Source organism: Anolis carolinensis, chromosome 2 (assembly GCF_035594765.1).
Source record: "Anolis carolinensis isolate JA03-04 chromosome 2, rAnoCar3.1.pri, whole genome shotgun sequence".
Lineage (NCBI taxonomy): Eukaryota > Metazoa > Chordata > Lepidosauria > Squamata > Dactyloidae > Anolis > Anolis carolinensis.
This window is the reverse complement of record NC_085842.1, coordinates 118,150,556-118,166,861: the sequence shown is the minus strand read 5'-3', so window position 1 is coordinate 118,166,861 and position 16,306 is coordinate 118,150,556. Positions and strand designations below refer to the sequence as shown.

At 43.9% G+C, this 16,306-nt stretch overlaps 1 protein-coding gene across 4 annotated transcripts in view; it reads right to left on the bottom strand.

The window, feature by feature from the left end:
- Positions 1–16,306, bottom strand: part of arhgef37 (Rho guanine nucleotide exchange factor 37) — a 66,786-nt gene that overhangs the window by 9,796 nt on the left and 40,684 nt on the right. For all 4 annotated transcript variants that reach the window (XM_008104658.3, XM_062970452.1, XM_062970451.1 and 1 more), the window contains 6 exons: positions 14,880–15,010; positions 12,834–12,938; positions 8,871–8,981; positions 8,150–8,479; positions 5,466–5,594; positions 3,739–3,934 (listed from right to left, as the gene is read on the bottom strand). In XM_008104658.3, coding sequence (XP_008102865.1) covers positions 3,739–3,934; positions 5,466–5,594; positions 8,150–8,479; positions 8,871–8,981; positions 12,834–12,938; positions 14,880–15,010 — 1,002 coding nt within the window. The remainder of the gene's footprint in view (positions 1–3,738; positions 3,935–5,465; positions 5,595–8,149; positions 8,480–8,870; positions 8,982–12,833; positions 12,939–14,879; positions 15,011–16,306) is intronic.

Below are 16,306 nucleotides of genomic sequence, written 5' to 3'. Positions count from 1 at the left end.
GGGGAAGAAAGCGAGCAAACGCCCGGAGGGCTTTGAAGATTGATAACAGTTCTAGAAAGTTTATGTGGTGAGACCTTTCTTGGGTGGACCACAGGTCCCTGACGGTGAGGTTTGACATGTGGGCTCCCCATGCAAAATTGGAGGCATCGGTCGTGATGGTGACTGACGGTAGGGAGGGATGGAAGGGAAGTCCCACACAAACGTTCGCTGGGTCCTGCCACCAACGAAGGGAGAGGCGAACGTGGTTCGGTACCATGAGAAACATTGAGCTCGGATGCCGATGGGGTTTGAAAGAGTCTATAAACCATCTTTGGAGAGGTCTGAGACGTAATCTGGCGAAAGGGGTAACCATGACCGTGGAGGCCATGTGACCCAGAAGAACTTGGACCGCGTGGGCTCCGATCCTGCGGTTGCGGAGGAGGAGAGAAAGGTGCTGTTGAAGGGCTAGGAACCTGTCCTTCGGTAGGGAGGCGGTTTCCGTGATGGAGTTGAAGAGAGCTCCGATGAAGCGGATCTCTGTGGTTGGGAGGAGTTGAGACTTTGAGACATTCAACTGAAGGCCCAGTCGTTGCAGGAGAGAAAGAGACTGTGAGACGTGGTTTCGAAGGGATGAGGGGTCGGACGCGACAATCATCCAATCGTCCAGATAAGGAAAGACCATAATGCCCTTTTTCCTGAGGTGCGCTGCCACCACGGCGACCACCTTTGTAAAGACCCTTGGGGCCGTGACGAGGCCGAAAGGGAGAACTGTGAACTGGTAAGAGTGTCCCAGGAGCTTGAAGGAAAGGAAGCGTCTGTGGGATCGACGCACCGAGACGTGGAAATACGTGTCGCGTAAGTCTATAGAGGCGAAGTAGTCTCCGTGTCGGAGCATCGGGAGAATGGAGGCCACTGAAACCATTCGAAATTTTGAAGGCAGAATGAAGAGGTTTAGAGCCCGTAGGTCGAGGATAGGCCGAAGACCTCCGCCCCGCTTGGGAACCGTAAAGTATCTCGAGAAGAAACCTCGAGTGTCCTGCTCGGAAGGAGAAGGCTGGATTGCGCCCTTCACCAGAAGGGAGTCGACCTCGGCGCATATTTCCGGTGAAGGGTCGGTGTGGAGGATGTGACCCGTGGGTGGCAAAGTTTCGAATTCCAAGGCATAGCCGTCTCTGACAATGCGAAGAACCCAGGCATCTGAGGTGATAGACTCCCATTCGCGGTAAAAAGGAGCTAGGCGGTCGAGAAAAGAACAGAGAGGAAGGATCTGGTCGGGGCCTAGGAACGGCATGGTAGTGGCAGTAGTAGTGGAGATAGAAAGATCCCCGAGAGAGTGGGCGTCAGGCCCGTCGTTGGGGTTGTGGCATAGCTGCAGGACCTTTGCCCCGACCTTTTGGGACCTGGTGCTGGCGGCGAGGTTGTTGCTGATGACTGTGGTGACTCGAGCTCGACGAGCGTCGAAACGGCTGGTGACGAAAAGGCTGAGGGTAGCGACGGTACCGTTGTGGGAACCATCGGGTCCGCTGAGCCTGAGGTTGATCGGTCCCGCACTTTGCTGCGAGAATCTTGAAGTCGTGATTGGACTTAAGTTTGTCATCAGTGCCAGAATTGAAAAGGCCCTGGGTGTCGAAAGGAAGGTCTTCGATCACTTGTCGAGAGGAAGAAGAGAGTCCTGAGGACCGAAGCCATGCATGCCGTCTGATCGCGACCGCGTGGGCAATCATTTTTCCGGCGGTATCACCGGTATGCTTAGCCATTTGAATTTGGTGGTGTGCGAGAGAGTCCGCCTCCTGTTGGAGGGTCGAAAGGACTGACCGGTCTTCGTCAGAAAGCTTGGCGAAGAAGGGTTGGGCTTTCTCCCAGAGGATCTGTTGATAAGCGCCCATGCAGGCCCCGTAGTTTGCCATACGGCAAAGGAGGAGAGCACCGGAGTACAGCTTGCGGCCTACCGCATCGAAGCGTTTGCCCTCTCTGTCGGCAGGGGAGTTGGAGTGTCGACCCGACGATTGGGAGGCCTTTACCACCATGGAGTTTGGGTCAGGGTGATGCTTGAGCCATTCCAAGGCTTCGTCATCGGTTCGGTACCAGGCCTCTATTTTCTTAGAGGTTGGAGGTATCGAAGATGGAGTCTTCCAAAATGCCTGGATGACGTCCAGGAGGTATGGAAGAAAAGGCAGCAAGGTGGCTGGCGGGGCTTGGGCTTGAACCCTCTTGAAAACGGGGTCGGTAACGGCCTTTGAAGTTTGTTTAATTTCCATCCCCAGAGCGTCTGCCATTCTGACCATCTGGTCGGAGAAAGCCCGAATATTATCCGTCGGGGAAGGTGGGTCGACCTCGTAGGCGTCGTGAGGCGGGGAGAGGTCGAGACCGAGAGAGACAACGGAGGCGGAGAGGATCGACTTGGGGTGTTCGATATCGGGGTCATCCTCCTCGGGCCCTTGAGGGGACCGGGGAGGAGAAACAAGCACAGAGTCCTGATGAGGTATTACCTCAGGAGCAGGGAGAGCCGGCTGTGGAGGAACGCCCTTGGACGCGGAGGCCTGGGCGGCGCGGGCTAAGCGCGTCATCTGTCTACCCCTCTCAGGTGTTTGAGCCGGGGGAAAGAGTTCTTGTCGAGCCGGAAGACGAGATGGTGCCGGCTGGGGAGCCTTAATAACCGTCCTGACCGACCGGTCGGGGGAGGCTTGAGCGTCCGCATCCGAGGACTGACCATGAGGAGAGGAAGAGGAGCGGAGGCGTTGTGCTGGTTGGATAGGAGAGGATCTCCTAGAGGAAGGCCCAGAGGAGGGGACGTCCTTCTTCGAAGACGCTGAGGAGGACGACCTCTGGATCATTCGTTTCTTTGCTGGGGGTTGTTTCGACGCGACCCTCAGCGATTTTCCCGGCGTCAGGGGAATCGGGCACACAGCTGCCGAGTCAGATTGAGCCCGTCTGGATTCCTCCTGAGCCCTCTTGAAGGCAATCTTCATGGTGGAAGAAGATGGCGGCGAAGCCAGGCGGGATCGAGTGGAAATGGCCGAAGCCACCGAACTCGAAGTTGATGAAGGGCCCATCTTGCCCGACCGGGTGGATACCGTAGCGGTGGACACCGTGCAGGGCGGTTTGGTCGGTCGCGGTCTCGAAGTTTTTGAGGTTTTAGATGATACCGACGGAGCAGGCCTGGACGCCATCGAGGCCGAGGTGGAAGTGGAAGCCTCAGGAGCAAGAGTTTTTTCGTAAAGAGCTGCACTGAGTCTCGCAGCTCTATTTCTTCTGGCCTGAGCTGTAAAGGCCAGGCAAAAACGGCAGGTACCGACGACGTGGCTTTCGCCAAGGCAGAAAAGGCACTTAGCGTGGCCGTCGGAATCTGGAATCTTAGCGGCACACTGAGTGCACCGTTTAAAACGCGTGGTTGACATAAGAACGAAGAGTCCAAAGTGAGCTTTGCGGAGGAAAAAAAGGAACTGGAGAGCGGGCGCGGAGGGCGCCCTTTATACCCTCCGGGAAGAGGGGCGGGGTTACCGCCAAATTTCAAACTTTAGCTTGGAAGAGTATCTGTTGGTTCTCCATTAGTGTGCATTCACAGAGTACACGAAGAAAAAATATAGTAACCACATTTTAGTGCCATGTCATATATCACACATATTTGGATAAACACATGTTGTGTGTGCCTTTAAAAATGTCATGTCAACATTCTGTGATATCTCCCATGGTTTTGACTATAAAGTTACACTTGATGTCAATGAGATAAAAGGTTGACAGCTGTAACTATCACAGTACCTCCAGTGTCCACCAACCATCGATTAGGGTTGCCCTTGGTGTCCTTGTCATGTAAGAGTGCCACAATCTGTCCTCTCTGCAGTGTCAAGTCCATGTCTTTGCTGCCGCTGGTGTTGGCTGTTATCTGGTATAGTTTGTCTGGGCCATGTTTGTTCATGAGCAAAAGGACCTTCCTTTCTTCTGCAACATTAAGAGGCTGTTGAAAAGGCAGGAGAAGTGGGTCAGAAAAATCCTCCTCCAATCAAGTGTGCTACCATGTGGGCGGACTGGAGGATGAGTCATAAGAAGCAGGGTACAGCAACTATCTCTCAGCAAAAAAATATCTGGGGGGGAAAGCCCTGCAAGTTGCAGAGATTTTGAACTTTAAACTGTAAGAAATCACAGAGGAAGGAGGTATCTTTGGGAGAGAAGCAAGAGACAATAGGCTTCTCTACATAGGAGAATTATGGAGGGTGTTTGTATTATTTGTTCTGGGGAGATTATTCACACTGCCTTGCAAAAAGGGATGGGAAATCTTCATCTATGCTTCTGCTATATGCCTCCATAAAGAAAACATTTCTTGCTGAAGCCTGGTGTTTAGCTTTTTCCATAGAATTTTGCTAATCTCCTTATAAACTGCTCTGGGAGCTTTGTTGACTGATGAGTAAAATGCTTAAAATGAAATAAAATAAATACAATTTTATATACAATTAAATGTATGTATGGTGTTCACACATTACTGAAAATGTGAATACTTTCCCTCAGAGGCAGCCCACCAAACGTATTTTGTGTTTAGCATGCTAAAACTATAAAATAGAACTAAATTATTGGCAGTCTGATGCCATTTAAAGTTTTCTCAAGATTGACCATATGAGAAGGTCTGCCTTGGCCTTCCAGTAGTAGGGCTAGCTCAGATTTCTCCTTTGGGAAAGAGAGGATTACATGTTCTAGCACTCAAGCTCCAACAGACAAATCCATCAATTGTCTCAAGCTAGCACACCTGTTAAGAGTATTAAGGGATGGAATACAATCATGTGGGCCTCCATTAGAATATACTCATAACTTCTCTCGGAACAAACAGAATATCCTGCTTCTTGGCAGGGGGTTGGACTGGATGGTCCATGAGGTCTCTTCCAACTCTACTATTCTATGATTCTAAGTGACCTCCACCCTCCATAGCCTATAACAGATATCAATGTCAGAACCAGCCATAACAACTGGTAAGCTAGTGGTGATAACATTAGGAGCAGAGGCGGCCTTAGGTAACTTTGCCTTGTAGCCGAATCTAGTGGCCGCGCCTCCCCCTGAAATTCCCCCCCCCCCCAAGGCCCCACACATACCTTTGGTGGCGGCGGCAGTGGGGACCATTGGCTCCCTCCTCGCCGAATGCGGAAGGCCTAGCTCTTCTCGCGAGACCTTGCGAGAAGAGCTAGGCCTCAGTTGAGGCCTTCCGCGTTCGACGAGGAGGGAGCCGATGGTCCCTGCCACCACTGCCGCCGCCGCAGGGGTGCCTTAACGGCGCCCCCGGGGACAATGCGCCACAAGCAGGCGCTTACATTGGCCTCTATGTTGGGCTGGCTCTGATTAGGAGCGTAACTATTTCCAGCTTAGTGCTCTTCAGATGCACTGTAGAACAATTTCTATCATCTCTAGACAATGTCTATGCAGCTTGAGTGATAAGAGTTGCAGCTTGAATACATCTGCCATGCTAGCAAAGGTTGCTGTGGTGTTTACCCATAGTATCGTACCTGCACAACAGGACTTGGTTCGACAGTCTCAATTTTTTTGCGGAGGGAGCTGAGCTGACCTTCAGCTTGGCTTAAGGTCTCTTTCACCATCTTCCAATAATCAGCTGCAGGAAGGTGCCTGTGTGGCAACTGTAAAGAGGAACCATCTACAATTAAAGAGAGCACTTTCTGGAAACTGTAGATAAACTATTTTTGAAAAAGAGAAGATGAATCTTAGATGTCCACAGTGAGTGAGTTTATGCAAGAGGTTTTTGACCCATATTTTGCTGGAGCTTTTTGATAGCAAATGAATTGCTCATTGCAGGTTTCCAGTCAAGAGTCTATTTGTAGGCTAGCTAGGTCTGAACTGATGCTTACCTTGCATTTTCCCTGCTCTTGTTTTCATTACAGTTGCTGCAATAAGGACAGAGATTAATTATACCACTTTTGTGAAAAAGAAAAGAAATATGGGGAGAAAGTAAACTCAAGTTGCCCTTGGGCTGGCTGGGGAAGTCCTGTATTCTGTGCCAGCCCAAGAAGATTTATTAAAATGATCCATGTTGTAGGTGGGTAGAGATTTGTCTTTGCACTCCCAGAGGAATGCTAAAATACAGTCCTTCACTCTACAAAAGTCACTACCAAATCTACAGACTTAAAAATACTGTACAGTGGATGGTACAGAAAAAAATAATTAACTTTGCATTTTAATACAAACCTATCTAATTCACTATTTGAGAAGCAAAATGTGGACCAAAGGGCAGTCCTACTTTGAAATGAATGTTCTTCTGATAATAAAACAGCATATTACTATTGTAACATGTTTTAGATAATTCAATTAATACATGTACATGACATTAAACATACCACATTTGGGAAATGTGCTGGCAGCAATTTCATGCAGAATTACATAGAAAAATAAGCATATTCAAAAGAGCATATTTTTAAAATTTACAAAATGCTGTTAAAATGGCATAAAGTATAATGGAGGACAGAAAAGTTAAAAACTTAGCAAAACCCAAGCCTGTTCTAATCTGACTTTAAAATAGGATTCAAGAGCTAATTGTGGAGAAAACTATAAGACCTCCATGATTAAAGGTGGCAATATATGTTTCAATACTAGATACCTGGGGACAAAGATGGGAGGGCTATGGTCTTCTTGAGTAGCTGGTAGGATTTCCGAAACCATTAGGTTGGCCACTATAAGAACTAGCTGGAGCTTGGAGATGCTATCTCTTCGACGAATCCTCCTAAATTTCCCAGCCAGCATGCTCTTGCCAATGGCCTAGGGAAAGGGTGAGCAACCCCTCAAGGTTTGGGTGCAGCACCTGCTTTTCAGTGGATCTTGGATACCAGCTTATTAACAACACTCTACTAAAAATTAACTTTGTTAATTACATCAACATGCACTCTGCACACATTAGGTCACTTCATGTTTTGAAATAAAAAATCACCCCTGATCTAAAACATACTCCTTGGAGGATGTGGGTGCTAAATATGAAGTTTGCTTTTGGGACCACATAAAGCAGTGGTTCTCAACCTGTGGGTCCCCAGATGCTTTGGCCTTCAACTACCAGAAATATTAATAGCTGGTAAACTGGCTGGGATTTCTGGGAGTTGTAGGCCAAAACACCTGGGAACCCACAGGTCGAGAACCACTGACATAAAGTTTGCTGGCATCACTTTTCCCATTCCTAGCCCAGGGCCTTGCTGGCTGAGGGATTCTAGGAAAAAGTCCAAAATAAGTGACTTTCCTCAGTTCTGATGTGTTTATTTATTCAAGTGATCAGAGGTTTTTAATGCAGAGTTTTCTGACTAATGGACCCTATGCTAAAAAAATAACTTCTGAGAAATCTGATGATGCTTATATTTTCCATGGGTGGTTGTGTTTTTGGTTTGGTTTGGTTTTGTTTTTCAGAAGGGAGAGAGAATTTCATATCTCTGAGGTTTTAAATAATACACACTGTTCTAGCAGCTTTAGCGGCTTTATGAATTTCACAGTTATGGCCAGAACATCGGTTGGAGTTAATTTTATTGCTCTTTGATCATCTTAAGTACACAATGGAAAGGCAAACAAGACGTTCCATGAATAAACAAAGAAACAAACAATATGCATGCACCTGTAGCTTTGTGAGGGGAGGAGGTAGAATGTCTGCCATCAGTAATTGGAAACAGGGAGGAATTACAAATTGTGACCTGTTAGGGAATTCACAATTTAAACTGTGTGATATAAGGACCTGAAACCAAATGAGAGTGAGGAAGGGATCCTGGGACAGTTTTGTGGAAGGTTTTGAACAGTGGCATCCCAGTTGGGTTCAGGCAAAAATATAAATATATTGAAATATGACTCTATTTGGGTGGATAGAACAGATACAACTACATAAAGAAAAGGCCTATAGGACCTCACAGGCAGTATCAGAAAAACAGTTCTAGCTCTTTACTATACCATTGCACGGCACTCCTCACCATATGAGGCAGAGGAGACAGAGAATGTAGCTGATATTATTGGAATCTAGGAGATAGGGAGACAGTCCTTCAATGCATTCTTTGCCAGGAAACATACTAAGTTCTCACGATGTTCCAGAATTAACCAGCTGAAAGGGGGAATGTATAGAAGAAACCTCCTTCCCCACCCTTCTTTTGCCTTACAAACCAAACAATGGCAAAAAGCTACACAATTCTCCTCCTCATCCATTTGGGTTCTTTACCTGGGCAACGGCTCCTTCTGTCTCCTGGAGAACCTGCTTGGCCAGGTCTCGCTGGATGGCCACAAAAGAAGCCAAAATATGTCTCAGCCACTGCAGGGCTACATTATTGAGCACAGGGAGCTCAGATACAAGCAAGGAATTAATGGCCAGATAGGTATTCATAGCAGCTTCCTCTTCGTACGTCACATTGCCAGTCTCATTCTGCTTCTCCTCCAGCTCCTCATAGTCCAGCAACTTGTCCAAGCGCTTCTTGATCAGCTTCTGAGGGCCCTTCAGGACCTCTGTCAAGTTGCACAGTGGGTGGTACACAAGGTCTTCCATACGCTTCCGCTATCGGAGAAGGAAGGGAAAGGGGTTTCTTAAAATCTGATTTTCTCTATCTTTTCAAGTTAGAGTTCTTGGAAGCTGGTATCTACCAGTATTTCCTCTCTGCCTGCATAGTGAAAAAATTATGGAGATACTACAGCTAGGGAGCTTCTGTTCAAAAAGAACCAGAAACTTATTATGATTCCCCACAACAAGGTATCAGTCAGCATGTATTAGGCAGTAGGAATAACACTATCATTGGATCTTCTGGGGCTGAGAGTCTGTAACCTACCGAAGGTCACCCATGGAGTTTCCATGGCTGAGTGGGAAATTGAACCCTGGTCTCCAGAGTCCTAGTCCAACACTAACACCACTACACCACAGTCGGGGAGATTAAACATAAAATGATACTTACAAGGTCAAGAAAGACAGCGCTGTGGAGTTTTCCTGCAATTTGGCAATATAGCTGGGTAGTTTCTGCTCCTATTTCCAGTTGATTTTCATGTGGTTTAGAGCTGAGGAATGCCTAAGGGATAAAGAAATGGATCTGAAGACATAAAAATGACTCTGTTTGGAACATATCCAGTGGCAAGATTCAGATCAAAGTCTCGTAGGTACTCAGGAGATCCAAGTAGAAACAAAATACAAAACCTAAAGTTGGGCAATGATTTGATAAGGTCCAATTAGAATGCTATTAAATGTGAACCATGTTACTTATAAATGCTGCACCAGGCTCACAAATATGCCACCATTATTCATTATTGATATAAGCCATGTTGCATATTAAAGCCATTAAATAGGTCCCTAGTTAAATCATACCAATTAAATCAGCAGAGGAAGGGGAAGACGGTGGGAGGAAAGGAGAGGAAGAAAAGAAAGTGAGAAATAACATTTTAATTAATTCACCATTTGGCATTCTGCTCCTTTAAAACATTGGGCAGCTCAGAGAATGGAACAACTAACAACAAACAGTACATTGAGAAGGAAGCCAAGAATTGTGGTAGGGATTTTTACATGGAGAATGCACAATATTTCCATCAGAATACAGTGCACATTGGTGGCTTAGTCTTCAGTTCTGAAGTTACTCTTTTCGTCCTATCAAATTGTCTTATTCACTTATTGCTGTCAGCCCTGATAATCTAACAATAGAAAACCTTCTGCACCCTATTGCTAGGCACAAGTCTAGAGAATTTGGAAACCAGTGGGCTATGATTGTACATCAACACTTTCTCCTACTGCCAGGCTAAAAACAGTCAAAGTATCTTTTCATTACTGATTTTAGAATGCTTCTTCCTCAAAAATAAAACCTGCTTAGAGGATCAGTGAAACAGACTATGATTACATGGAAGTTGTATTACCAGTGGTTTTTTAGATACTGGTTTGATTTCCCTTTCTGGGATAGTGTTGCAATGTGTGTGTGCATATGTGTGTCCCTCTGTATGTGTAGAGAGTGTATATGAGGACTTGAGAGAAATAATGATCCAGGAGATATTGTTCTGTGAAATTCTATCTTCTGTTCATGCCTACCTGCTCTCACTAGACTTTCTTCTGCTGAATTATTTGAGCAGGTAATCAACACACTTGCCTGGGAGTAAGTTTTAGGGCATTATCACACGTGTCTCCTAAAATGAGTTTTCCCGTCTTGGGTGAGATCAAAGTATGCCTACGTAACGTAGCCCCTCTTCTTACTGCACAAATCCCTTTTCAACACAGCTTACAATGACTATCCACAAGATGTCCAGGAACATCTGGCCCATAACCTGGTTTTATACTGCTTAACCAGAAGTTGGGGAATAACCCAGTATTAGAATTGGTAGCATTCTTGAATTGCGCACTTTGCTGTCATGATAGTTTCAGTTTAGGTGGAAAACTCGCTCTCCCTGTTGAACAAAGTGATTAAAAGATCCTGTCTGTTGGTTTAAAGAAGTGATTTAAAGATCCTGACTCTTCCATTGACAGAAGTGATTTAAAAATCCTGCCTGTTCCATTGAAAGAACTGAATTAAAGACCATATGTGGTTTATTTCTCTACATTTACTGTACTTCTTTTTGTTATTGTTGCTATATGTAATTCTATTGTTATTAAAATATTTGTTAAATATATTTCAGTGTGTTATTTGATTCTTAAATTTCATACTTAGAAATTCAGCATGATAGTCTAGGAAAATTTCCTTTTCGCAAAATGGGGATGTGTCTTAGAATCAAAAATACACACTTCCCCCCAAAAAACTGGAGTTCCAAAATCAGGTTGAATCTTAGAATCAATGGCATCTTGCAATTGATTTGTTTTTCAAATACTTTTGAATCCAAGCTTTGAAGGAAGAGTGTAAATAAAGTAAAAGAACAGAACAGACTGGAATAGGGCATAGTGGCACAGTGTAGAACAGCAAAGATGGAAACTACTGTATTTTTTATAATGGCAGCCATTTTGAATATCTCCACATTTTAAAAAAGGCAAGTAAGAAAAGGATTTCCTAAGGAAAACAAAATGGTAGCTTTTCAAATTCTCTTCTACCCTATATCTTTTTTGCAGCATCCCCAAAATATAGCAAGAAAAAAATTCATGATTGGAAATTGGCTAAGAAATTGTCTTTCCCAATTTAGTACAGTTTTAGTTTTTTAATTCTAGACTAACAAGTAAAATGGGCTAATAGATCTCTCTTCCTTCCTTCCTTCCTTCCTTCCTTCTCCTTTCTTTATCATGGTAAATTCTCTCAGAGGTTGCTTCTGTTATCCCTGGGAGAATAGAGAGTATTTCTACTGGCTCTGTTGTTGGCCCATGGGAGTTTAGCTCTTTTGATTGTGGTAAATAGTAGACATACAAAAGAGGATAAAAATAAACTGACAATAGAGATTCTAACACTGTTCCCACTTCATCTAACAATGCATTTCTAAGCAACATTACTTCTGCTCATGGGTCATATCATCCCAGGAGTTTATACACATCTAGACATGATTTCCCTAAGGCAGCAGTTAGCTGAAACTTGTTCAGCTTGCCAGATTTCAAGTGTAGGAGATTCCAGCACAGGTAGAGCATTGTTAACATCTTAGAGGGCACTCTTTCCCACTCCTTTCAGCTCCTTTGCCTTTTGGCTACATTCCAATGGCTTTGCCCATAAAGAGTACTATAACAACTCTACAAGTTTTCCAATAACAACTAATAATGTGAAGGTGTAGTGGAAGTGGTATGATGCAGTTTGTTCCTATCTAGTTTTTTAAAAACTCTATAGATGGAGGATATCTGTGTTTGCTAGAGCCTTGGAGAAAGAGAAGATGTAAGAGTAGAGGAACACTCTAGTTATTTGTGCTTCTCACATGAGTGCCACTAAGCCAGTGGTTCTCAACCTGTGGGTCCCCAGATGTTTTGGCCTTCAACTCCCAGAAATCCTAGCAGCTGGTAAACTGGTTGGGATTTCTGGAAGTTGTAGGCCAAAATACTTGGGAGCCCACAGGTTGAGAACCACTGGTCTAAACTATTGCGCAGATCCCTGAGTGTCCACTAGTAATAACAGCCATCTGTCGGGGGTGTTTTAAATGCGATTTCCTGCTTCTTGGCAGGGGGTTGGACTGGATGGCCCGTGAGGTCTCTTCCAACTCTATTATTCTATGATTCTATGAAAGGGGAATCTTTCTGCCTCATGTACGGAGGAGGAGTTGTTTAAAGCTACAGACAATGCGGTTGCTGTTGCCCGCTTTTGGTCCAAAACTATTTAGTTGCTTGTGATTCCTTCCCCCCCCCCCCCATTATTTGAAATGTACAATGCTTTTGATACGAAATAAATAAAATGAAAGGGGAGTTTTACGAGTAACTGCCATGCTAGGAATTCCAGATGTTGTTGGATGGTGGATCCCATTATTCCTAATCAGAGTAGTAAGGGTAAGATAAATGACAACCCAATAATATCTGGAGAGTCACAAATGGACCACTCCATCCTTGGAGTCTGTATGAAATATAAGAAACCACAGCTACGACAAAGAAAAAAGAACAATATTACATAAAAATGTGCCAGACAATTTTTCAAGTGGTGCCTTCACTTGATTCGTGGCTTGGTAAAATGAAGGGCAGTGTTTTGCTAACTTTCATCTTCCAGAAGTTTTGGCCTTCAGCTCCCAGAATTCCTGACTTTTGGGCAAGCTGTTTAGAGGGAATCACACCTAATGAGCCAGTGTATCTGCTTTCCATCTCTACATTCAAAACTTTGATATGATGCAAATGGCTTCAGTTGTGATTATCCAAGTTCCATTCTTGTTCCATTTTCTAAACATTGTTAGAGACGTCAGGTTGTCATAAAAACACTGCAAGCCCTCCTTTATTTATTTTTTTCACCTTGCCTGCGCTTTTTATGAGGTAATTTCCACATGAGAGAAAGGAAGATTACCTCTGTATTGCTCAGGAATGTTGCTACATTCTCCTTCAGATCAGTAACAGCTGTTGCCAACTGCTGGAATTTTTCTTCCAGTTCATCAAACTCCTTGTCCTCTGTCTGAAGAACAGAGAAAGAAAGTTGAATTATAGTTTTCACTATCATTTTGTCCCAGGGTAGTAAAGGATTATCCTTGAACTCTCCAATGACAGGAAAAAGATGATACACTGAAAGGGCTTGCATGGTAGCAAGAGATAGTGATGTCCATATGAGGAATGATACACATTCATTTGGTTTGCATTTCAACACAAGTTGATCATATCCTTCCCCTTCCTGAACATCAACTGGAAAGTTATTAGGTGCTAAAATGCCCTACTTTCTCCACATTTATGAGGCACCATACAAGAAACATTACATGCAAAAAGTGATACCAAAAGTGTTTTATTCATGAAATGCCTGCATTTTAAAATTTGTTCATAGATAAATGTAAAATATTTGCATAGTGTGGACAATGTGTATACATTTTTATATGGAAAATCACCTAGATGCAAAACCAAGATGGAATGAGATTACTAATAGGAAAATGAGAATCTGGGTAAAACGAATCTTGACAGATTTACCTATCTCTATTAGGTATGCATGAATCATGACTTTAAAGGTATGTTGCAAGTTATCAGCAATGATTATGATGAACACAAGGCAGATGCCTGTCATCTTGGAAAACTTCCAGGAAATTCAAAATTATTGATGCCATAAGCACACCCTGGATTGGGATTTAGTCCACTGACATTGTGGCGGCTAACGATCAAAGCGCGGCTAACGGTCATAGATGATAATAGTTGATTAAAATATCTGAAAAGCATCACATTGAAATTGGCAATCTTCAATAACCAAAAAAACCCCCTATAAATTATAGACAGAAGTTGCTTCCTCTATAGCAGTGGTTCCCAACCTTTGGGCCTCCAGGTGTTTTGGACTTCAGCTCCCACAGTTCCTAACAGTGAGTAAGCTGGCTGGGATTTCTGGGCGTTTAAGTCCAAAACACCTGGAGGCCCAAAGATTGGGAACCATTGCTCTATAGTATACTTCTGAACAGTTATGATGCCAAACTGGTATAAATTTCCCAGCTATGCTCTGTAGACAGAGCTTGGAAAGTTACTTTTAAAAATAACAGATATATATTGTATCCATCGGTAACTGAGTGGTGATAGTATGATTCTCTTGAATCTTACTAATGAATGACTTCAGTACATCATTATATTAAAACATCTTATAACTAGCTTTTCCAACTGAACAGCTAAGGTATCGTATTGAAACGAATTCAATAAGTTTGGTAGCAAGCCTATTCCCACTGGATTTGTTTCAGTTTCTAGATACCCCCTTCCCATCCCCAATCTTTCAAACCATTCCTGCATTTCAGAAATCATTCAGGCCTGGTTGCTTTACTCTGCTAATGGAAGTAAAATATGGTTGCTTCAGTTCAGTAGCCTCAAGCTTCTTCAGTTTGTGGTCAGTTCTTGATAAAGGTAGTCTGAAGCACAGTCATAACACTCCAGCTCCTCAAGACTGTCACAGTGTTTGCTTGGTATTTTACAACACATTGCAATAAAGACAGGCAAAAGCTTTGCAGACTTTGAGGACTACATAAATGAGTCACACTGTCTTACTTATTACACAAGGAACACCCACAGCCAGGTCACAACCAAGTGCTGTTATGTGATCTCTTCTGTGTGGATATTACAATCCTGAAAGTAATCCCATGAGCTCAGAGAGGCTAAAATGCAATTGCTTATCACGATCTATGAAACAACCCAAAGTCACCAGTGAGTTCAGTGTGATGAAATGGAAGCTATGGGTGATGGAACGTGGGCACCTAAAGAACTCTCTTTCCCAAGAGCAGACAGTCCCAATTGTTTCTCCTTCCCTTTCACACACACACACACACACACACACACACACACACACACACCATGCTTCTAGGACACTGCCAAGCCTCCCACATGACAGTGGAACATAGCCTAAAACAGGAGACAAGAAGAGAATGCAATGTGCAGTACCCACCTTAGACACAATTCCAGCCTCATGCATGAAGAGGCGGCTCAGTCGTGTGGTCTTCTTGGCAATGGAGTGTGGGTTTAAGCGGGCCAGACGGTCCCGCAGAGTCAGGTATCCAGGCTTGTTATATTTATTTGCTGATTTCAGTCATGGATTAGATGAAGAGAAACAGGGAAAGCACACATTATACAAGGCTGGAAAGAAAGTCCTATGTATCTGGCAGATAAAGTGGGGTATAAATAATAATAATAATAATAATAATAATAATAATAATAATAATAATAATAATAAGCCATCAGAACAAATGCAATTAAGGCCGAGATCGAAAAATCAGCTGATGACCCAAAATGCAGACTGTGCAAGGAAACCGACGAAACCATTGATCATATCCTCAGCTGTTGTAAGAAAATCGCACAGACAGACTACAAACAGAGGCACAACTATGTGGCCCAAATGATTCATTGGAACTTATGCCTCAAGTATCACCTCCCAGCAGTAAAGAACTGATGGGATCACAAACCTGCAAAAGTACTGGAAAATGAGCACGCAAAGATACTGTGGGACTTCCGAATCCAGACTGACAAAGTTCTGGAACACAACACACCAGACATCACAGTTGTGGAAAAGAAAAAGGTTTGGATCATTGATGTTGCCATCTCAGGTGACAGTCGCATTGACGAAAAACAACAGGAAAAACTCAGCCGCTATCAGGACCTCAAGATTGAACTTCAAACTCTGGCAGAAACCAGTACAGGTGGTCCCGGTGGTGATGGGAACATTGGGTGCTGTGCCAAAAGATCTCAGTCGGCATTTGGAAACAATAGGCATTGACAAAATTACGATCTGCCAACTGCAAAAAGCCACCCTACTGGGATCTGCACGCATCATCCAAAAATACATCACACAGTCCTAGACATTTGGGAAGTGTTCGACTTGTGATTTTGTGAAACGAAATCCAGCATATCTATCTTGTTTGCTGTGTCATACAACAACAACAACAACAACAACAACAACAACAACAACAACAACAGGAGAAACTCCATCTTTTGAACCATTCTGGTATACCAGCTGCCTCTGGTTTGACAGCACCTAAGAGGCAGAAAATATATACTTAGCAGGCTGTTGCACAACCTCTGAATCTTTAGCTAAAGATCCATATATAATTGTGTTACACTGAGAGTCCACCTGGTGTACTGGGGACTCTAGGTTTGGGTCCCAATCCGACCTAACCTATCTCACAGGGCTATTGTGAGGATGAAGCATGGAGGAGAAGAGCTATGTACAATGCCTTGATGCATTAGAGGAAACATAGGATATGAAGCCTATAAAGTTAGGATGAGTCTCTTTGTGGAGAGAAAAAGCAGGATGCAAATAAACATCATGATCATCATCATAAATGCAACAAAAATGCTCAACTGAAAAGACCAATACCA